General features: G+C 43.3%; 1 protein-coding gene across 1 annotated transcript in view; it reads right to left on the bottom strand.

Annotated features, from left to right (window-relative positions):
- ANKFN1 (ankyrin repeat and fibronectin type III domain containing 1) overlaps nt 1-24,734 on the bottom strand; it is a 171,293-nt gene that overhangs the window by 93,441 nt on the left and 53,118 nt on the right. Inside the window, exons 4-6 of the mRNA XM_034412490.3 lie at nt 9,739-9,949; nt 2,463-2,657; nt 1,434-1,547 (exon numbers count right to left, since the gene is read on the bottom strand). Coding sequence (XP_034268381.2) covers nt 1,434-1,547; nt 2,463-2,657; nt 9,739-9,949 — 520 coding nt within the window. The remainder of the gene's footprint in view (nt 1-1,433; nt 1,548-2,462; nt 2,658-9,738; nt 9,950-24,734) is intronic.

Genomic DNA, 24,734 nt, shown 5'->3' with positions numbered 1-24,734 from the left:
GGGAAGTTAATTTGTATAGGCAATCACACAATGTAACAAATTCCAGCTTTAGGCCAGGGCTCTCTTGTGGTTACAATTGTATATGGCAGGGGTGAAATTCAGCAGGTTCTGACAGGTTCTGGAGAACCGGTAGCAGAAATTTTGAGTAGTTTGGAGAATCGGCAAATACCACCTCTGGCTGGCCCCAGAGTGGGGTGGGAATGGAGATTTTGCAATATCCTTCCCCTGCCACTCCCACCAAGCCACTCCCACCAAGCCATGCCCACAGAACCAGTAGTAAAAAAAATTGAATTCCACCACTGGTATATGGCTCTAGAAACTGAAAAATCTAGATTTTAGTAAAATGGGCTGGTAACATCAAACACCACCAGGAAGTAACAGATAAGTAACTATGGGGCTTTTGTGATAATCTTTAGTTACTACTGAAACAAATATTTCTGCTCTTTATTAATTTATCTCCTGCCTTTCATACAGGAATTCAGAGCAATGTATAGACAGCAATCCCTCCTCCTGCTTTTCCACATAATAACACCTTGTACCTTTCATTAAGGAATGGGCCCCACTTTCAGCTTTCTTTCATGTTTTCTCATCTGGGATAGTATCAATCGATAGGTGAATTAATGGAAGCCAATCTTAAAGGACTTGTGAAGAATAACGGGAATTATGGCAGGAGTAAAATGAAGACAAACTATACTTAGTCAAACACTATTTCCCCCAAATGATGATGGGAAGTAAAACATTGTGAGCTGTATGTGCTGATAGAAAGGAAGACTAGCATTCAGTGTTACAAATGTTCAGTGGTGAATCCCGAAAAAAACAAACGAGGAGTGAGTGTCTCAGTTCTGCATTTCAATATCATATTGAGATGTACTACCTGGGGTATATGTGACTGATCATACATTTAAGTTTTGTTGAGAAACTGAGAGCTATGACCTCTCCTCTCCTCACCTCCCTCTCCTCTCCTCTCCTCTCCTCCCCTCCCCTCCCCTCCGCTCCGCTCCGCTCCCCTCTTTCCTTTCCTAGGTTTGGGCAGGGAAGGATCTGTGTCTTTTCTAGTTTTTCTTAATTACTATCAAGACCATGTTAGGGCTTAAACATGCTGTTACTGAAGAGAGATACAGAAGAGGGAGGGGAGGGAAGGGAAGGGAAGGGAAGGGAAGGGAAGGGGGAGGGGAGGGAGGGAGGGGAGGGAGGGAGGGAGGAAAGAAGGAAAGAAGGAAGGAAGGAAGGAAGGAAGGAAGGAAGGAAGGAAGGAAGGAAGGAAGGAAGGAAGTTTTGAGATTGTCCTCCCATTACTAAAATAAATCAAACATAGTTCATATCTAATCCAAGTCATGTTGGGGAACTACTTTCAACTCCAACAAAGATATAAAACCCCTATTTCGCTGAACACACATTCATGAAAGCTCATGAAATTGATACAAATCTATTACCTTTGTATTTTGTCACCACTGCTGAATTGATGCTATGAGGCTCTTGGAAAGTGACAGTGAGTGATGTGCTGCTTGTTACCATAAGGCAGATGTTGGTTGGTGCCTCAGGGGCTCCTGCGAACAGAGGAAAAACACTGTACTTCATGCGGAACAAATACTTTTCAAACACTGCCCTGGGTCATTGAAGAAATGAGTCGAAGCCATGCAACGAGGGTGAGCTTTCTACTGAAGTCGCTTGTGTTTGTAATGAAAACAAGGCATCTACGGTATGCTAATGAGACTCTTTGACACCATTGGTTTCTCTTGTTCTCTTCGTCTATTTGGGAGAATAGAATGTAAGTATTTCTAATGGCAAGTAATTATATGTAAGCATAGTACAAGATTTAGAATATCATCATTTATAATATCACATTTCCTCAGTCACACGGGCTTTGCCAAGGGGACGGAATAACGGAAGCACTGATGAATTTTTATTCGTATTTAGAATTTATTTAGACACCGATTGTACTGTATGTTTAGATATCATTTATTTTATAACTTTTAAAAACAAATGTAAGAAGCTGCTTTTAATGCAGGTTTAAGGATGTGTCAGCCTGGCTTAGCAGTTAAAACTTTCCTGCATGTAAAACACAGATTATTGTTTAAAAGTTTTCATATTTTCAGACATCAGCATTGCAAGTGATGAACCTGACTGCACTGGGTATGAAATATATTTTATTATATTGCAATGCAAGATGCCTTTCCACTGTTTCAAGCAGCTTTCTTAAGAAGGTCTAATAGTTGCCAACCTTCTTTATGATAAATGTCCATCTCCATGAATAGACAACTAAATAATTCTTTTCTAGTCCTGCACTTGTCTTATTTTAGGAACAGGCAGGTTGCTGTTCTACCTGTAACCCATTTGTCAAGCAGGTTAGCTGCTCACTGAAACGCTGAGGGAGACACAATCCCTGGAGACACAATGTGTTTTATGAATTATTTCTGTTCCACCCATTTCACTCATCCAGGCATTTCTCCCTTGGCTCTTACTGGAGTGTTCAAAGCTGGACTTCATGCGTTTGTAAAGCCGGTATCTCCACTCCCAGGCTTTCAGCTGCTTCTCCTTCTCAGAGCTGTCTGTGCCGAGACTTTCACTCATGACTTGTGCAGAGAGGTCATTCACCCGTTGTTGAGCTTCTTGGACCAAGTTGCTCAGATGGACGGATCTGCCTTCCACGCTGACAACTGCGAGGAAGAGGAACTGGGTTAAGTTCTGGGACTTTTCAAAGGGAAATGTAGAAGTTAATCAGGAGAGAGAAGTATGTATATGAAATCATATATCAGAGTACATAGACCAGGGGTGTCAAACTCAAGGCCTGGGGGCTGAATCCGGCCAGCGGGGTGCTTAGATTTGGCCCATGGGGCCACCCTGAAAACAGTGAAGGACTGGCCCACATTGCCTCTGCCAGCGAAAACGCAGCTCGGGAGGACCGTATGCAGCCCTCCCAGGCTCCGTTTTCTGTCATTTTCACTGGCAGAGGGTTGCAGGAGGCTGTTGTGGCCGAAAATAGGGCTCAGGAGCCCGTTTTCACTGGCAGAATGCTTGAACCATCACAGGCACCCCCAACACGAGTGTCATCAAGCTGGCCATGTCCACCCTGGCCATGCCCACTCCAGTCTCCCAAGGTCCAACACAACTTTGATACGGCCCTCAATGAAATTGAGTTTGACACCCCTGATATAGGGTATGAGAGATATGGATACTTTAAAGAGTATTAGCCTGTATACTTGTGGATAAGCCCAGGGATGGAAACCAGTCTGTTTACATTAACCTATAAAGATACCCTCTACTGTTCCAGAGAGAACCAAGTGGCTCTCAGTCAATTAAAATATGGGTAGTTCTCGTTTCATGATTACATGCAATGCAGTTGTTAAGTGAAATATCATGGGACCACAACTTGCGATTTTAAGTGCCAGCTTCTCCATTGATTCTGCTTGTTGGAAGCTGATGGTAAAAGCACACAAATGACAATCCTGAGACCATAGGATGCTGTAACAGTGGTAAACACCTGCCAGTTGTATCATATTTGAATCTCACTCATGTGACTACGGGGACGCTGTAATGGTCATCATTGCAAGAACAAGCTGTGAAGTTACTTTTTCAAGACTGTTGTAACTTCAAACGGTCATTAAATAGGGCAGTTGTGAAGCAAGGACCAGCTGCATATGGATGAAAATAGGACACATAAGATTGGGATTTGTGTCTTCTAGATATATGGTTGACCCTTAACACTTTGCAGCTACTAATAGCTGGTTTTCTCTGTCATTAAGGGTTCCTTTAGCATCTACAAAAAAGAGCATCTTCTTAGAGATGTGTCCCTGAATCTTCAGCTGCAGTCTTTCTTCGGTTCTGGTATCTGTCAGTAATGTTCAAAGATATAGTTCTATAGTAAATTTGAGTAGAGGAATTTTGAGATGATGTTGGGAAAAGTATGAAAGAACCATTAAGAAGGGACTTGAAGTAACGATTGTACAGTTCAGGAGCAAGTGTGAGAAGGAAACTCAAAATAACTATGCATGATTTGTTTTTTTTAAAGCCTAGATGGGACAGAGAGAAATTCAAAATTCTGTTATTATACTTATATCAGTAATGTCCCTGGAATCCCTGTGGTGTTTATTTCTTGATTTGGCCTCCTTTGAAGGGCTGATCATTTGTTATGTTGAGCAGTTGTGACCTATAGGAAACTGCAACGTTGTTGCTGCACCCCTAAACAGCTTACGGTACTTGCCACTCCATAGACTTGGCTGCTTTTAATATTGCACCATGTGAAAAAAAAGCAACCATGTGATCATTTTAGCACAAGCCATATCTATTTCGCCTACATTTTAGCTTTCTGGAAAGAATGATTTTAAAAAAAAACAAACCCATATTGTTTTAAGGAAGATATTAAAATATAGGTGAGTTCATGTGCTGTCCCCAACAATTCATGGTAACTGCAAATACCCTTTCATTTATTATAGAAATGTATCTTTAAATACTTAAGCATTTAATTGTATAACGATAGAGTTTACAGAGCATGTTAAACCATGGTCCATTTTAACTGTAGTTCGTTGAATAAGCCAATGAATGGGCTCACATTACATGTGAACTCACAAAACATAGTAAATTAACCATACAGGTACAATCATTCATTTAGTGACTGTTTGAAGTTACAACAGTACCAAAAAAAGTGACTTCTGAGCGATTTTCATACTTACATCTGTGGCAGCATCCCCATGGTCATGTGATCAAAATTCGGGTGGCTTGGCAACTGGCATGTACTTATGACAGTTGCAGTGTCTTGGGATCATGTGCTCACTGTTTGTAGCTTTCCTAGCCAGGTTCAGACAAGCAAAGTCAATGGGAGAAGCCAGAGTCACTTAAGGACTCCATGAGTCACTTAAGAACTGCAGTGATTCAATTACCAACTGTGGCAAAAAGATGTAAAGTGAGGCACAACTCACTTTGCAACTGCCATGCTTAGCAACAGAAATGTTGGGTTCAATTGTGATTGAATGTCGAGCACTGCCTGCACTGGCTGAAAATCAAATCAAGTCAAGTCAAGTCAAGTCAAGTCAAGTCAAGTCAAGTCAAGTCAAGTCAAGTCAAGTCAAGTCAAGTCGTCACATAATGGATTAGCTCACAGCATCTAGTTCAGAGTTCCCCAATTTTTCCGACTTTGTGAACCAGTGTGTATGTGTGGGAGAGGGGATGGTTTTGGCGAGTGGCTGACAAGCATGTGCATGTGCATGCAGCTCCATTTGCATGAGTGCACCTGCCTCTCATGCAAATGGAGCACGCGTGCATGCACTTACATGTTGCTCACACAAGTGAGGATGCATGTGCACGCATGCGTGCTGGCTGTTTCTGCAGCTTGGTTGCAATCCCCTCATGGCTCACAGGTTGGGGACCCTTGATTTAGTTGATGCTAATTTGAAGAGCTTATGTGGGGCTATTTGCATCCCATCTTAGCTATCAGCTTTGGAAGAAGGACTCTGCTTGCAGCAGTGATCCATTCATAAAATTCTCCTCTTCAGACTTCCAATGGATGGAGATAGCAAATGCAAATGGTGTTCAGCACAGTGCATTATTTAGCCATGGAAATGAAGTGGCTATAGGTGCCTAGCCTGCATTCCCAGGCATGTTTGCATTAAAGGCAGGAAATGAATACTCATTTACGATTGCCCCTCCGTGCCATCAGTCTGCATTTATTTACAGATGGTCAATGAAAAATCAGCTCAGTCTTTTTTTTTTTTAACTGCTGCTTAGAACACTCAAGGCTGTGTTTTCCTGCAGATTTGTCATGCCTAATGAATGTTACTTTAGCCGTCAATCACGTGCTTTAATTCCTGTCACCCCTGATTCTTTTTTTTCTCCTCCAGTCACGAACCATGACAGAAAAATAAACAAATAAATATTAAATGACACAACTCTTTTCACTGAACAGCTACAGTAACCAAGGAGAGGGAGAGGGAGAAAAAAAATCACCCTGGAAAGTTAAGGGAGGCCAGTTTAAATGATAATATAAGTGTTGTGGACACGACACAGCTATAAAAGTGCACCAATTCTACAGACTTGGTGAAAACAGAGAGGGGGCTAGAATATACAGGCATAGCTCAGTAGGGGAAAAAAATGCCAGGAAATTGGAGCCTCAAGATATGATTTCCTGGAGCATGGAGACTGGCAGATCCATACGAAATGTTATTAATTTTACTAACTTTAAATTAACAGCAGAGTTTGCTAAATTTGAGCTCCTGGGGACACAGTTTCATTATGTGACTTGCCGAGATGCAAGCAAAATAGTATTCTTAGCCACAAGTTTCCTAACGGTGAGCGCAATCAACCAACAGAAGAGCTTGCCTTCAGAAGCTGTGGATGCTTCATCACTGGATGAAGCATCAAAAAAGAGGCTGGGCCACCATTTATCTGAAATCGTATAGGGTCTCCTGCTTGAGCAGGGGGCTGGACTAGAAGACCTCCAAGGTCCCTTCCAACTCTATTATTCTATGTCCTACATATGATGTCAGAATTTGAGTCACGGTTTAAATGACGGTTGACTGACTCATTTGCTCTCCCCTTGCAAGCACACAGACAAGGGGTAAAAAATTGAATGGAACAGTTCCCTGAATGGAGACAGTGGACAATGTCATCAAGTAGGTGAGGTGTTCCTCAGGTATTTTTTGGACAAGGGTCAACCAAGAGCATCTTCCAGCCAGAGCTCAAATATCTTCTCTAGGGTCCCATGAGCCTCAAACCTTCTCTTGGCTCTAGGTTATCTGCTTATTTACAATTGTCATTGCTTGGTTTTTTTTGGGGGGGGGGCTTGTTGCTATTGAAAATAAATGCATCCCACAGGGACAGTTGAACTGACTGGGGACTGTTTTCTGTGCTAGAGAGCAATGAATTCTCATCTCAGAATCTGGTGGTGGGGAATCAATGGAGCGCTCCTTCTGATATGACTGAACCCCAGACAGCTCTGAGCCAGAAGGACCAATTGGAAGCAAGGTGAGGGAGTTCTAGTTTGGTCACATTTAGAGCGGCCTAGATTCCCTGTCTCTGAATTGATAGGAGATGGGCTGTTGTAAAAAATTGATAAATAAAATAAATAAAATAAAACAACACTTTTATTTGTATAAAAGTGTATATTCTGAGATATACAAACACACACAAATATACACCCACACCTACATCTACCGTATATGTATATACCAGTGGTGGGTTCCTCCCGGTTCGGTCCGGTTCGGCCGAGCCGGTAGTGGTGACGATATGACGTCACCGAACCGGTTCTCCCCCCCGCCCTCCCACCCCCGCACCCCCTCACGTTATTCTTACCTTTTATTTGGTCCCACCCCCAATCTATTGCTGCCTCCTGAGTCCCAGCTGATGACTAGAGGGAAAAAAACTGTTTAAACTCTTGCCGCGGGGCTTCAAAGGGCCGTCCTACAGCTGATCAGTGTTAAAAGCAAACAAATGAGTCAGGTCTTAAGTGCGAGGACTGGTCGTAAGTGCAAGGACCTTCCAGAAATGACTCTGACCAGCTAGCCACACCCACCTAGTCACATGACCTCCAAGCCACACCCACAAAATAAGCCACGCCCACAGAACCGGTAGTAAAAAAAAATAGAACCCACCCCTGGTATATACACATATACACATGCACCCATATAAACACGTACCCATACACACAGACAGATACAATAGGTAGGTAGCAGAGGTGGGTTTCAGCAGGTTCTGTCCAGTTCTGGAGAACCAGTAGTGGAAATTTTGAGTAGTTCGGAGAACGGGTAGTAAGAATTCTGACTGGCCCCACCCCCATCTATTCTCTGCCTCCCAAGTCCCAGCTGATCGGGAAGAAATGAGGATTTTGCAGTAACCTTCCCTTGGAGTGGGGTGGGAATGGAGATTTTACAGTATCCTTCCCCTGCCACGCCCACCAAGCCATGCCCCGCCCACCAAGCCATGCCCACAGAACCGGTAGTAAAAAAATTTGAAACCCACCACTGGTAGGTAGGTAGAGATTCACATACAGATATCCCTCAATTTACCACCATTTGTTTAGGGACTATTCCAAGTTACAACAACACTGAAAAAAAGTGACTAAAAAATGACACTTATAACTGTTGCAGCATCTCCATGGTCATGTGATCAGAATTTGGATGCTTGGCAACTGGTTTGTATTTATGATAGCTGCACTGTCTCAAGCTCATGTGATCACTATTTGTGACCTTCCCAGCTGCCTTCCGACAAGCAAAGCCAATAGGGGAAGCCAGATTTGCTTAACAACCGCATGATTAAACTGAGACGCCTCGCTTAGTTAGTGTATCTCACCCAAGCAAAATTCTGCAGGAAAGGATTTTTGCCTAATCTCTGAATTCTTATGCATTACCCTTTTTTTTTCAATGCAGTATTTCAAAACTCATCTTTGCAATATTTCTATATCTCTATGATTTATTCATCATTAGTAGGATAGTGAAACTTACACATTAATATAAGAGCTTGTGTATCCATCAACATTTTGCCGGCAACACATTTTGGTACAACCACATGCGACATGGAGGTCTGGCCTGTGATACAAACTACTATTCAACAATGCCAATTTGCAACTTTTTTTTTTTTAACTGCAGTTATGGGTTAAAATAACTTAGTTCATTAAATCCTTTCTCCAATCAGGTACGTACATGAAGATACTTTGTCTGAAGAGGTGTGACAAAAAAAGAGCAGTGGGAATTAAAATTTTTACAGGTTAAGCATTTTAAATAGCTGAAATATGTAGGGAAATGCTGTTTTACAGCATCTCACAGCACCACTTCCTTCAAATCATTAATCCCAGATTCAAATTTTGATTTGAATAAATGTCCTTAAGATGTCCAGGGACACACACACACACACACACACACACACACACACACACACACACAGAGTATTAAGCTTGATAGCCAAATGAAATCAAAACTTTCCAGGCATATTCACAGGGGTCTTTGTTTATTAGTCACATTGGAATGAATAAATGATTTCAATGTTTGTTATTGCCTTGTTCCATTCTGGCCTCCTCTCAGCCCAACAGCTGGCTGCAACCACAACAGCAGGTCTGTATTCTTGCTTCTTACAGAATTGGGGAAAAGATATTTTATGACTAGCACTGTATTCCATTCATATCTGCTCAAAATGAAATTCCACTCGCCAGCTCTATAAATTGTATTAGGCTACGGTTGCTTTTAACTCTGGTTTGCCGTGATTTACACACCACTACGACATGTATGCATTATGCTCAATTATTATACAGCTTGTGAAGTTATACAAGGCTTTTGGATTTGAAAGCAAAAAGCATGTTAGAATACAGTGATGGGGCATACAAGTAGTCCTTGACTTATAGCCATTCATTTAGCAACTATTTAATGTGACAATAGCTGTAAACACAGTTCAATTAAAAAAAAAAGTCAATAATAGAAATCATGATTGAAAATGGTTCCAAAATGACAGAATTAAAGAGGAGAATCTTGACCCCTTCAAAATAGAATGAATGGGATGGGCATATAGAAATCCTGGGGAAGTACATTTAATAATAATCATTTGGGTTGAACACTTTAGCCTTTGAGTAGGCCACAGTGGAATATCTAGCAGTTCTCCGTGATCCAGATAGGAATATGATTCTTCTTTTTGCTGATTGATCGCATACAGGCAAAAATACAAGTGGCTTTAAAGAACTGTGTGCCAGTTCTCCTTTGATTTATTTGACCTTTTTTAGTATGGTACAGCTTTGTTTGTACAGTATTCTGCAATACTTACAGTGTGGACTCTCCTTTGCACCAACTTTCATGAGGATCTTGGCAATGGGCACATTATTTGTCAGGATGGCGATGTCCAGAGCTGTCAACCCCTCACTATTAGGTGTGTTGAGATCCAGCTCCTCTGGTGTGTATTGGTAGAGAAGAACCTGGACAGCATCTAGATCCTGTTGCTCCACAGCCTCGAACATGGCTTCGCAGCACTGGAAATTCTGTTGGCGAAATAACTGGATGTGCCTTATGGGTTTTGACATCAATTTTGTAAAAAACGTTACACTAAAAACATTGTGCAAAATTTGATTATGCACATTTCAGTAACTATTGTAGAAAGTTAGCGCTCACCCCCCCCTCCTAGAAGAATGAAATATTTTGGGAAATATTAAAAAGGCAGAATAATACAGTATATTTCCCTAAAGGAGAAATGGAGAAACATGCTCTTGGAGAAAGAAAGCAGCCTCCAAGACTTTCTTAATAGCCCCAGCAGATGCTGAGGCCAGCTTTTAGAAATGCAGATTTGGTAATCCATTCAAGACAGGATATTTTGAAACAAAGGCAGAATGGTAGGATTAGAAGCAGCCATCACCCAAGATCCGACACAGGAAAAAGCTATTAAGCCACAATAGGAATTATTGCATCACCCTCACAGCAGTCCAAACTTCAACCAAATGTAGCTCAGAGAAAGACCTAGGATTTGTACTTTGCCTATAGAGCCAGCTATGACCCCTACATAACCCCCTAACGGCCCCATGGGAGTCTGACATCAGCCAATAGAATACATGTTATTGCACAGGAACAGGAAGCTCAAGTGCAAAGCCCAAGAAAAGGTATAACCCCCCCCCTCTCAACTCCATGTGGTCAGCTGCCCAGAACCCATGTGGTTCTGCTTCATCAATAAATGGACTCTCTTTCCAATCAGCTTCCAGCCTCCATTTTATTTCTAGTGCCTTCTTCCCGGCTTGGAACTGAACCAAGTGGATATTTCTTCCCACAGTAGACAACTAGATATTTTGTGTAGGGTTGATCTCGAAATGTGTCAAAACAAGATGCTGAAGCTCTTTTTCTGATGGATGTTGAGGGATGGAGGATGTAAGAGTAAATCCAGCTTTATCCATGGGCAATATTGAGACAATTGTTGTCTCAGGCCTTGTTCACAATTCTGTTCTGAAACTTGACATTGATTGAAATTAATATCTGCTACTCTCTCTCTCTCTCACTCACTCACTTTCTCTCCCCTTCCCACCATGTTTCTAAAGCCACAGTAAGTGCCAATTACGGTAGAGCCATAGTTTATTTCAGAGAGTGAATCTGACAGTGCTATATGTTTGGTCAATTGCATCTCAACTATGAAAGGGTGACATTTATAAGGTTTCCATAATGCCTAGAGCAGCATTCATTGCAAGTGAACACCAGAGGACCACCGTCATGGAAATCAGCCCATTTCACTGAGGACACTTCAGAGCCCACCCTGAATACCTCCCTTTAAAGTTCTTCCAAATGACCACCTTTATTTTCAAGTGACTTTCAAAAGCGACAGGAGTTTAGTTATTATGTTCCGGTTGGTGAATTCTAAATTATTGGCTGTCAATTTGCACCATGTATCATACATTTTACATATTATTGAGATTTTAATTTTGGCTAGTTTTTGGCTGGAAAATCGCTGTAAATAAATATTTCAAGTGAATGAAAATAAGCATAATTTATTTACCCCTGTCAGTAATAGTTAATTCAGAGGAACAGGGTTGGACTAAATAACAGCTTAAATAAATCACAATTAATTTTATTCTCATTCTCTTTCTTTCTCTCTCTCTCCACCTTTCTTTCTTTCTTTCTTTAACTATCATCTATCTATCTATCTATCTATCCATCCATCCATCCAATATATCACCATACCCCAACAACTTTTGGACCCTTGTTTGAATGACCTTAATAAGCAGATGGAATCACACACCAACAACATTCTTTTACATATATTTTATAACATTGTAATGGCTGGCTTCAAAAGCTAAATCAAGGAAATCATTTTATGGCTTACCATAACGTGTGAACCAGTCTTGAATAAATGAATGAAATGAATGGTTTTTAATAATAATTATTAAATATTTTTAATTTCAAATAGTTATTAATAATGATGAAGTAATAATTTCATTTTTTAACTTTTATTTTTTTATCAATGTATAAAATATAAAGAAAAATAAAAATAGGAAATTAAGGGAAGGAAAAAGAACTGGGGAAAGAAAATATGAGGTACAAGGGAAGAAAGAAAAAGGTGTTTCTTTTTAGCACAGTGCAAGATAACAACATTACAACCTCAACTTTTCATTTTTATGCATTAGTATATAACTAGCCATTTCTATAACAACAAATCTATCTAATCGGCAAAACCAAAATCAATGTTTCATCTTTTTTCGTCACAAGCACAAAGCCAGAAATGATATCCAAATAAAAAACATAAATATATTCTCCTCTTTGAATAGAACAATCAATTTAACCATTACTGATTTATCTTCCTGATTGATTGATTGATTGATTGATTGATTGATTGGTTCGATTTATATGCCGCCCTTCTCCGGAGACTCAGGGCGGCTTACAATGCGTTAAGCAATAGCCTTCATACTTTTGTATATACCTGCTTAGTAGGGCTTTTGGCCCCCCCTAAGCGATGTTCTTTTTTATACAAAGTCAGTTTATTGCCCCCACAATCTGGGTCCTCATTTTACCTACCTCGGAAGGATGGAAGGCTGAGTCAACCTTGAGCCTGGTGAGATTTGAACTTGCAGTAATTGCAGGCAGCTGACAGCTAAGTGCTACTTAACAACACTTTAGTCTGCTGCACCACCAAGGCTCTTGCTGTGGAAATAATACTTATTTCTGTTTGCACTTCATAATCTTTACCAAAGATCACCATTTATATTAATGAAATTCACTGTATTCTTTCAGATTCTTAAACTTAATTTTCAAGGAATGAAAAACTCAAGAGGCATCTGCAAGATCCAGCCTTATTGGTCAAAACTGGGTTGCACCTTAAGCTCCATCTCTAGATGTGCATGATTTACAAATATACAAAAGGGGTTCAATTAGTGTTGTGTTGGTGTGATACTAATTTAATAATTTGTTCCATCTTGAATAGCCCTCTCCCTTCTTCAGACTGGCACCTTTCAGCTGTGGTGGGTCTCCAGTTCTGAATTTCAAATCAAATTGCCCTTGGGATGTTGTGGTCCCCACACATCTGAAAGATCATCCCATATGTTGCCCTGATAGACTGGTCTCACCGAAAAAAACACTTAATTTCTCCCCTGGTATAGCTGACAAAGTGAGGAGAGCCCGTGGCTTAGAGGTTAATATCAGTGGTAGGTTGCCCCCGGTTCGGACCGGTTCGCAGGAATTGATAGTAAAACTGGCAGAAGACCCTGCCCACTGCCCCGGATGTCATCTTTGGCAATCTGCGAATGCGCAGAAGCTTCTGCACATGCACAGAAGCAAGGCACGCACGTGCAATCCCATTGTGAACCGGTAGTAAAGGTAAGTAGAGCCCACTCCTGGTTAATACATCTACCCAATATGCAAGTAGCCTGGGTTTGAATCCCATAAGGGTAGGGCTAGCTGATGGGAGCTAAATAACTTGAAATAGAGCTATACTAGTCTCCCTTTATTTCTCCCTTTATTTCTTTGTGTTCTTTGTCAACACAAGCATAGTTTGCTGTGAAAGCAACTGCCTGAAAAGGCTCCTGGATTGGGTCTGAAGGCAAAAGCGGAAGCCGTATGCTTTGTCCCACAGTTGCCCTGATAGACCGGTCTCACTGGAAAAAACACTTTATCCGAAAGACTACTTGAATGGGAAAGTTGGTGTAGAATAATTTTGGAATCAACTTCAGTGGAAGAGAATTTAGTACTGAGATTCAGATTGTGGCAGCCTTTCAGTTAAAAAATAATGATGACAACGCTTTATTTTTAATTAAGAGATTTTGTTGTTGAACGGATTTCAACTGAAGAGAATGGAGAAAGGAATTCAAAATCCAACTCTACCTGCTACTTTGCATTGAAGATGTAGAGTTGTTTGTTTTTGCTTTTGAAATGCAAATTGCCCGAGTTCAGGGATTTACCCTAAAGCAAATACTAGTTTCAGAAGAGAGGTTGCTCTCCTGAATTCCATCTCTGAACTAATCCCAGGAAATTGGTTGCATAAATTAAAGAATATAATTCACACTGGAGGGGGAAAAAAAATTCAAATAATTGAAATTACATGTAGCACTCATTAAAACATTAGATCTCAGAAAGTTTGGGCTTATAATCAACAATGGTAGATAAGAAACACACGCTAATAGGTTTCTACTAATATCCCATGGTATAGTTGGCAAAAATAAAAATAAATAAAAAAGAATGACATTAGCCATCATAGCTAAAAATAAATCAGGATTGTGATGATCCCGAGAAAGGAAGTCAGGTCCAGAAATGTCCCATCATTATCTGATACTTCTTTATGAGAATTCAGTCCACAACATATCTTTTCTTTTATGTACACTGAGAGCATATGCACCAAGACAAATTCCTTGTGTGTCCAATCACACCTGGCCAATAAAAATTCTATTCTATTCTATTCTATTCTATTCTATTCTATTCTATTCTATTCTATTCTATTCTATTCTATTCTATTCTATTCTATTCTATTCTATCTTCTTGGACAGATCCACTGCAATAGAATTTCACACTCCAACAATGAATAAAGACATACCGTACATTTCCTGGATATGCCATCTCCAGAAAATCTCACTACGCGGAAGTAAGTGCCATATCAGTGATCCAAAGATGTCATCACCCATCACATCCTTCATGTCACACTAATCGTCCCTGTGATCTGATAGCTGCAGATCATCCAGAACATGACTATATGTGAAGAAGGAAGGATTGACACAGCCCAATGTCACATAGCTGCACCACATAGCTTGGTATTTAAGCCCAGAAAAAAAGAAGCCATTAGACCTTCCTTTAAAAGGCAGCTTGCTCAGATGGAAAAGAACAACCACAGGAAGCAAATCAACATACCTTCTTGCAATTGCTCTTGAAAGAAGCGTGTATAGAACCATATTATCACCCATAAGATTTTTGCTTACAAAGGCGTTTATCTCAGCAACTCTGCTCAGCAATGGTGACTTGGTGGGTTCTACAAAATTCCCTTTCCAGTATCCCTTTGGGATAATTAGCCTGTATTTTTCTCGTAAAAAAAAAAAAAATAGGCAGGAGCTATATTATGCAAACAGCAAGATCCAACTGAACATGTTGGGAGGTCTGAAAAAGGTTACAATGATATTGTGAGATGCCTGTTTGTTTCTGGGCATATGTTGTTGCTACATAATTAGGAACATAATTAGGCACTATTCTCCTGCCTTTAAAAACATCTCAGTCAAAATGCTGCAGCCCATGTGCTAAGTGCCATTATGCATCGTAAGCAGGTCTCAGGTGCTCATTCCAGGTACAGCTGAAGTCCAGATTTTGACCTCTAAAGCCCTATATGGCCTGGAGCTGAGATATTTACAGCATTATCTTCTTCAACCAGAATTGACTTGTCTGATGCATATGTACTACAAGAACTTACTGGTGGTCCCTTATTTCTGTGAGGTTCCAGGAACTGAAGCCAGGAGATCACTGGGGGTCCTTGACTTACGACCATTTGTTCAATGACTGAAATTACAAGAGAGCTGAACAAAGGGACATATGACCCCCTCTGAAAATTCTGGCCATTGCAGCACCCCCATGGTCCAAAATTTTGGATCTTGTCAGTATGTCCATCCTTAGAACCAGGGAGCCCTGCAAGTTGGATCAAGAGACCAGCATATCTTCTCATCTGTTATCCAGACCGTGGGAGTTTCAAGGGCCTCTGTTTTGACAGTTCTTTATCTCTAAAGAACAGTTGGTAGCAGCAGATCAAAACATAATGTCTTATACAGAATGTTACTCATATATCAGTTTTCTAAGAATCTGGAGGGAGTGAATACTCTGTATTTAAGGTAACAACGCCTTAAATGCAGAGTATAAAAGGGCACCTGCTAGAGACATTTTTTTTGTTTCACGGCAAATAGTTCCTTTTTTTTATTTCACTTAGTATAATTAGGCACATTTACATTATGCCTTCCAAAAAATTCTCACATTTATATTTTTCACATTCGTCCAGAGAAATTAAACTCTAACACTGAGTGCCAAATGCACTTCTCCACCTGGCAGCATTCAGTTAGGGAAAAACATTGATCCATATTCATAGTAAGGATCTGCAAAAGACATATGTCTTGTTGCATACAGAGTACAGAGACACCTCTGCATTTTTATGACATCCAGAAATGAAAAGTTTAAGCCTAGGTTTACCTTCCTTGGCATTGTCTGCTTCTTTATCTCCTTATAACTTGAATCTTTACCTCAGTGATTTTCATTAGAAGTTTACTAGAAATTGTAATTGGGAATATGTTATCATAAGTTATCAATCTCTAGCATGCTCTTTATCAGATCTGGGTGTTTTACAATCCCTAGGCCACATCTGGCCCTTTGGCTCTCTCTGTTCAACCCATGTGGATTGCTTTTATTTTGAAGGCGACTGCTATTACTTTTTAATACACTTTTTATTACTTTTTTTTTTTTTTTTTTTAAAGAAGAGGGGGTCAAATTATTCTCCAAAGCACCAGAGGGCAGGACAAGAAACATTGGTTGGAAACTAACCAAAGAGAGAAGCAACCTGGAATTAAGGAGGAACTTCCTAACAGGGAGGACAATTAGCTAGTGGAACAGCTTGCTGACAGAAATTGTGGGCGCTCCATCACTAGATGTTTTTAAGAAGAGTCTAGACTCTAGACAGTCACTTATCTAAATTGGTACAGGTTCTCCTGCTTGAGCAGGGGGCAGGACTAGAAGACCTCCAAGGTCCCTTCCAGTTTATTCTATTCTAAATAACATCTAAATTACATATTCTAATTTACATATGTGCGTGCATGTATGCCTAGGCACCTTCACAGCATTGTTGCTTCAGCCTTTCAAAACAGTCCCGGTTTCTCACATGGTCCCTTGGGAAAATTAATTGCCCACCCCTGCTCTTTGTTGTGAGTGTGCAGGTTCTGGAGGCACTATTTTCTGAGAGCCCTTTTGCTCAGAATTGCGACTGTCCCTTTACTTGGCCCAAAGAATAAACATCTGGGCTTTCTGTCTTCATTAATTCATTCAAATTTGTGTGTCACCTATGTTATGTGGGGTGAATGAGGACGCAGCAAGCCAGAGTAGTTAGTGACAACAGCTCTTTATTATAGGGTGAGACTCCAGCAACTGACCAGGGGAGCCAGCTCCCTTTATATACCTTGCAGCTGTGGTGGTCAGCCAATCAGCTGAGGGTCAGTTAATTCAAACTTCCCGCCAAACAAACCTATTTACATAACACTCCTCCCCTCCCAGAAGTCACTTGGGGTGTTATCTGCATACAAAGTCTCTCAGGTGACTAGGGCGTGTGCGAGTCCTAGTTGACCTGCGCAGTTCAGTCGGAGGGGCGGCGTCGAGCAGGTCGGAGGGACTTTCTGTTTCTCCCTGCTCCGCCAATGAGGCCTCCGGGACCTCCTTGTGGGCGGCGACTTCTTCAGCTGCTGGGACTACCTCGACGGGGCGGCACTGGATACCAGAATCCTCAGCTAAGTCCCCCGCTCTACTCGGGCTAGTGGTTTGTGCTTCTGTTTGGTAGTCGTGGTCGGAGATGGGGTCGTCTAATGTATCGTCGGTATCTGTGGTTACCCGTTTTCTTAATTGGTCAATGTGCCTGCGCCAAACTCTCCCGTCCCCCATGTCTACCCGGTATGACTTGGGGCCTGTGATTTCTGTGATTGTTCCGGCCTCCCAGAGTGGGCCTTGTCCATAATTTCTAGCGTGTACTGGTGTTCCTATGGTGAACTCTCTAAGTTTCCTCTCCCCCCCCCTTGAAGACCTCTGGGGAGTAATTGGGGTTGAGTCTGTCTAATATTCCCCGGAGTTTCCGCCCCATTAATAGCTCGGCCGGACTTCGGCCCGTGGCTGTACAGGGTGTGGAGTGTTGGGCTAGTAGGAACTTATCTACCCTTTCCTGCCAGTCCCCGGGGCTTACGCGTGCAAGGGCCTCCTTTGCTGACCTAACAAATCTCTCAGCCTGTCCGTTACTGGCCGGGTGAAACGGGGCAGAGAGGACGTGCCTGATCCCAAGTCCCGCTAGGTAACCCTCAAACTGTGTTGCGGTGAACTGTGGCCCGTTATCTGACACTAGGATGTCCGGTAACCCATGTGTGGCGAATAACTGTCTTAGTTCTCTGATGGTTGCGTCGGTGGTAGTGGCCTTCATTAGCTTGATCTCCAACCATTTGGAGAATGCGTCTACGACGACCATGAAGGTCTGTCCATGGAATGGGCCTGCGAAGTCTATATGTATTCTGGACCAGGGTCCCTGGGGCCTTTCCCACTCCCTCACGGGTGCCGTTGGCGGGTCTGATCTGGACTCTTGGCAGGGCTGGCATCTCCCCACCCACTCGGTAATGTCTGCATCCATGCTGGGCCACCAGACGTAGCTCCTGGCTAGCCCCTTCATTCTTACAATCCCAGGGTGCCCCTCATGCAACAACGTTAAAACTTTTTCCCTTAAACGTGAAGGAATAACAACCCGATCGCCCCATAGTAAACAACCCCCGTGCATTGTCAACTCCTCCCGTTTCCCCGCGAACGGTTTAAATTCCCCGCTCCCAATCTTTTCCGGCCACCCCCTCATAACCCAACTTGCGACTGTCCGGATCACGTGGTCTTTGGATGAGGCTTTCGTAACCTCGGCTGATGTGATGGGCCCAGAGTCCAAAACGTCTATCAGCAGGATAGGGATGCTGGGTGTGGGGTCTTCTAGGCTGTCGGGTAGTGGGCATCGGCTGAGTGCGTCCGCGTTGCCCATGTCCGCCCCTGGTCGATGTACCAGGCGATAGGAGTATGCTGCGAGGAAGATGGCCCAGCGTGTCATCCTGGGCGAAAGTGCTGCCGGGGTTGGTCGATCTCCCGCGAGGAGACCCAGGAGCGGGCGATGGTCTGTGATTAGCTCAAAGTCCCTCCCGAACAAGTACTCGTGGAATTTCTTTACTCCCGAAACGGCGGCTAGGGCCTCCTTGTCGAGCTGGCTATAATTTCGCTCGGCACTTGATAGAGTTCGGGAGTAATATGCGATGGGCGCCTCTAGGCCATTCGGGAGTCTGTGGCTCAGGACGGCTCCCACCCCGAACAGGGACGCGTCACATGCTAGAACAAGGGGAAGCATTGCATTGTACTGAATTAGAAAACTCTTGGCTGATAGCAGTTTTTTAATGCCGGCGAATGCCCTGTCTTCAGCCTTCCCCCATTTCCAAGTGGCTTTTTTGGTTAACAGTCTATGTAGGGGTTCTGCTACTGATGCCTTGTCTTTAAGGAAAATGGCGTAAAAGTTTAATAGTCCCAGGAAGGCCTGTAACTCTGCCTTGTCTTTGGGGGTGGGTGCTTCTCTGATTGCCCTGATCTTGCTTTCTGTGGGGTGAATGCCGGTGCCATCTACCCTGTACCCCAGGAATTCGACTGAGGGGACTGCGATCATACATTTGTTGCGTTTCACTCTGAGTCCTGCGTCTCTGAATTTCCTTAATACCTCCCTCAGTCTTTCTCTTAACTGGTGTTCGTTGTCGGCGGTGATGAGCACATCATCGAAATAGGGCACCACCCCGGGGATCCCCTGTAGTAGCCGCTCCATGGTACTTTGAAACAGTCCGGGGGCCACGCTTACCCCAAATTGCAACCGGGTACACTTGAAGGCCCCTCTGTGGGTTACGATAGTCTGTGCCTCTGCGGTAGCGCCATCTACTGGCAGCTGCTGGTACGCCTGCGCAAGATCGAGTTTTGCGAAGATCTTGCCGGGGCCCAGGGACTGCAATAAGTGGTGAATGACGGGCACTGGATAGGCGCTCTGCTGCAGGGCCTTATTAATTGTGCATTTATAATCAGCGCATATGCGCACTGACCCGTCCGGCTTGACCGGCATAACAATTGGAGTCTCCCATTTGGCATGGTCGACTGGCACGAGCACCCCTTGTTTGATTAATTTGTCCAGTTCAATGTCTATTTTGGGCTTCAGGGCAAATGGTACCCGCCTAGGCTTTAAACGGATGGGTGCAACATTGGGGTCTAGGTTAAACGAAATTGGGGTCCCCACATACTTGCCAAGCCTTTCGTCGAACACGTCCTGGAACTCCTGCATCAGGTCTTCCTTCAGGGTGCTTCGAACGTTCCTTACTCCGGTGAATCCCATGCCTAGGGCTCTAAACCAGTCCATGCCCAGGAGGCTGGGGAGGTTGTCGCTGACGATGGTGAGGGGCAGTTTCTCGGTAAACTCCCCATATTGGACTTGGAACTCGCCTCTGCCTTCGACGGGTATGCGGTTCCCTTGGTAGTCCTTCAGTCTGCGTAGCTGTGGCTGGAGCTGTCGCTTGCGTACGCTGGGGATGACTTTCTTCAGATTCTCCCAAGACATGATGGATATCGGTGATCCCGTGTCTATCTCCATCTGGCACTCTCATCCCTCGATCTCGACCGTGGTGTAGGTCTTTTCTCCGGGCGAAGTGCAGGTCCGTGAAATGCGTATGGTGTAGGCCCCAGTGTCTTCAAATCTCGTGCCCTTCCGGTTTCCGCCATCTCTGTTGGGCCTTCGGTGTGGCGCTGTCTCGGATTGGGCAGTTTGGCCACGTGGTCTATAGCTCTGGTGTGTTTTTGATCTACAGACTCTAGCGATGTGGCCCCTCTTCTCACAGGAACGGCAAATGGCGTCCCTGAACTTACAGTTTTGTCGTGAGTGGGACCCTCCGCAGCTGGCGCATCCGTCTCTGGGCTCCCTCCGGGCTGTGCGGGACTGCTCGGTGTGGTAGACCTCTTCTTCAGACTCCCCCTCGCTCGCGGTGCTTATGGCCTCTCGATGCACTGGCGCCGTCTTCTGCGTTGTTTTGGTTAGGTGGGAGCTCTTTAATCTCTCGGCGGCCTTTACCGACGACTCTTGCACCCTGGCCTCGTCTAGGGTGATGAGTAGGGTCAGGTTTGACCTCGCAAGCAGCCTTCTCTGGAGCCGGCTATCTCTCACTCCGCAAATTAGTTGCTCTAGGAGCATCTCATCCAGGTCTCGGTACTCACATTGGGTTGCGGCCTTACGCAGGGCGGCGACGTACTCGCTGATCGATTCGCCCTCCTGCTGTAGCCGTTGCCGGAAATCGTAGCGCTGGATGTACTTCGATGGCGTTGGTGCATAGTGGTCTTTCAGCAGGGTCTGTAGCGTCGACCAGGAAATGTTGTGGACCGAATTCGGCTCCGACAATGCCTTGGCTGTGTCAAAGACCCTTGGCCCGCAGTGACTCAGGAACAGGGCTTTCTTCCGAACGTCTGGTAGCCCTTGCATGTCGTTCGCCACCATGAAGCACTCGAACCGTGACATGTAGGATCCCCACTTCTCTTCCTTGGGGTCGAAAGGCGCTGGTGGGGTGTAGGCAGACATCGTTTCGGGATTCTCCTGTGTTCCGCTCGCTCGCCTGGCTGGGTTCAGGATGCGGTCTCCGGTCCCTTCTCTGACCGTGGCTTCAGCTCTTTCTCTCGAGTGTGGCTTCAGCTCTCCTCTGCTTCTGGCCTCAAAATCCCACCTTCGTCGCCAATGTTATGTGGGGTGAATGAGGATGCAGCAAGCCAGAGTAGTTAGTGACAACAGCTCTTTATTATAGGGTGAGACTCCAGCAACTGACCAGGGGAGCCAGCTCCCTTTATATACCTTGCAGCTGTGGTGGTCAGCCAATCAGCTGAGGGTCAGTTAATTCAAACTTCCCGCCAAACAAACCTATTTACATAACAACCTATCTCGTCTAAAGACGACACTGAGCTTTTACAAACATTATACAAAGAGCAAAAGGCTTTTGGCAAGGAGATATGGAGAAACACCTCTGGCCACAGGACCAAGCAACTGCACAGCTTACCCACAGCCCTTTTCCTATTTGCAGCACCAGAGTATTGGGGCAACCTCTGGAAAAGGCAGGGAGAGCAAAGGGATGGAAGAGAGAGACAGTAAGATAAAGAAAATCCCCATTGCAGAAGCAAGAGCAAGGTTGGTTCATGTTGGATTTAAGACCCTGTATCCCCACAGCTAAGACTCTGAGCTTGTCAATCGAAAGATTGGCAATTCAGCAGTTCGAATCCCTAGTGCCACGTAACGGGGTGAGCTCCCGTTACTTGTCCCAGCTTCTGCCAACCTAGCAGTTTGAAAGCACATCAAAAATGCAAGTAGAAAAAATAGGGACCACCTTTGGTGGGAAGGTAACAGCATTCCGAGTGCCTTTGGCATTTAGTTATGCTGACCACATGGCCACGGAGATGTCTTCAGACAGCACTGGCTCTTCAGCTTTGAAACGGAGATGAGCACCGCCCTCTAGAGTCAGGAACGACTAACACATATGTGCGAGGGGAACCTTTACCTTTTACCCCCACAGCAACTTTTTCCTTTGGGAAATGGGGTTGGCTCATTAAAGGGGGGAAACACAAAGACTTTTCTCCCTGCAGGGGCTTTTTCTTACTTTATGTCCTATGTGGGTTATACTGGGAGTGGCCAAAAGCCATTACTTATATTGAATGGGTTTTCCTAGATGGAAAGGAAATGTGGTGTCTTTATTCTGTGGTGAGAACTGTACCGCATGAGATGTTCTTGTGGCAGAAAGAAACAATTCCACAAATTTATATGCTTTCCCACAATGCTCCGAAAAGCTGCCTCGAGAACTGTGACGAAGAGCCATGTTTGAGCCTTCCTGTTGGATGTGTTTGTGAAATTCACAGAACATGCATCTCTGGAGAAATTAACCAACACAAAACCAAGTTTTTAAGGGGAGGGGGGGAAGCCCTCCACTTGAAACAAGGCAGATAAAAGCAGAACTGACCTAGTTAGAAGCTGCAGATGAATAATCCTGCAATAAATCCTCTTCCTCCCTCTCACTTCAAAGCCAGCACGAACTACACACCACAGAGAATTCTAATCTAACGTTCTCTTTTGTGTGAGTTCCTCACCTGCCATCTTACGTGGTACAAAATAATTTTATCACTATCTACAATGTGTGTGAATGGGTCCAAAGAAGTTAATTTTCTAAAAAGAGAGCCAGTTTGGTCTAGTGGTTAAGGTTGTTGTTAGTTGTGAAGTCATGTTCAACCCATTATGACCCCATGTACAACGTTCCTCCAGGCCTTCCTGTCCTGGCCAAAGTATTTGAGTTTCATCTTCAGGATCTGGCCTTCTAAAGAGCAGTCAGGGTTGATCTCCCCTAGGACTGACCGGTTGGATCGCCTTGCAGTCCAAGGGACTCGCAGGAGTCTTCTCCAGCACCATAGTTCAAAGGCCTCAATTCTTTGGCACTCAGCCTTTCTTATGGTCCAACTTTCACAGCCATACATTGCAACTGGGAAAACCATAGCCTTGACTATATGCACTTTACTTAAGCTAGAAAGTGGGAGACTCAAGAGTTCAAGTCCTGCCTCAGATACCAAAGCCGGCTGGGTAACTTGGGGCCAGTCACTCTCCCTCAGCCCAACCCACCTCACAGGGTTGTTGTTGTGAGGGAAATAGGAGGGAAAAGGTGTTTGCTGCCCTGAGTTATTTGTAAAAACAATGGAGGCAAGATATTAAACAAACATATAAATAAATAAGGCAATCATATGCTTTCTCCATGAATCCCTTTTATGATAAGTTTTAGGATTAATTTTATTGTCAGGATTCAGAACAGGCACAAAGTATCGCCAAAGCCTATAAATTCATAGGAAAAGAAGAAATGGGCATTTAGCCAACAAACATTTGCCTGCACTATTATACTGAAATTAGACAGCACCATGCTCTCTTTTAATTAACTTTGGCTGCATTCAAATTAATGTGAACATTGACTGGTTTGTCTTATAAAGCATTCTAAGCCATATGTATATATTGTGTCACTCTATTTTTAAATGTGAAGTTCTTACCAAAAGTAGGTGGGGTTAATTGGAAATCATAAAAAATGTGGTCTTGGAGTACAGTTTTCAATATAACTTGGAATTCTCCTATCACAAGGGAATTTTGATAAAAATGGGGAAGAATTAAATGGAGTCATTTTCTTTGCAGTAACAGAGTGGGAGAAAAACACTTTGCATTACTGCTACATGTTAATTTAAACTTTAAACTATAAATACTGCTGCATGATAGGTGTTAAATGTCTCATGTAATACTGTCCATAATGGCACCAATCAATATTAGACAATATAAGTTGGATGCATCCTTTGTCTTATAATAAGGCTGCTTGACATAAGTAAGAGTTGCATCCAATCTCTCCTGCTTCCTGAGCACTCAGACTCTGGGGTTCAAGAGCATCAGATGCTACTGTCAAGCCTGTTGAAAGATCTTCTGGAACAGACCATGCTGCCATTTCTGTGTCCATCTACTACACAACGGATTCCATCTGGGTTCCTGATTGCATAAGAATCTCCAGGGAACATTACCAAGGGAACTTTCAGATCTTTGCCAAGATATTCAGGCTGGAACAGATGGCATGGAGGTCGAGGAATGTTGGATATAGAGCACTCTTGATGTGGTCCCACACCCCATCCCATTTCTGATCTTCATTTAAGGATTCTTTCATTGTTTCATGGCTTTACCTTTAATAAGGACACGGTTTTATCCATGTAATTGATTAACAGAAGCTTCTGAGATATTTTGTGGATCGGACTAAAATTCAGCACAATCAGTAGGTTTTCTTCCTTCAGATTCTTAGAAAACTGATATATGAGTAATGTTCTATAAGCAAACAGTGTAGAAAAATCAAATATGTGTATGCCTACATATATCTTTTAATTGCGTCTAATATGTTCATGATTGAGATGGAATTTTTGACTACAAAATGAACAATATACACAATACCATTGGTTGATTTATTATTTTTTCCCCAGGATAATCTATCCCTAATGTGG

This window comes from Pantherophis guttatus, chromosome 2 (genome assembly GCF_059756535.1).
Source record: "Pantherophis guttatus breed Tessera chromosome 2, ASM5975653v1, whole genome shotgun sequence".
NCBI classification, from domain to species: domain Eukaryota; kingdom Metazoa; phylum Chordata; class Lepidosauria; order Squamata; family Colubridae; genus Pantherophis; species Pantherophis guttatus.
This window is presented reverse-complemented; position numbering and strand designations above follow the sequence as displayed.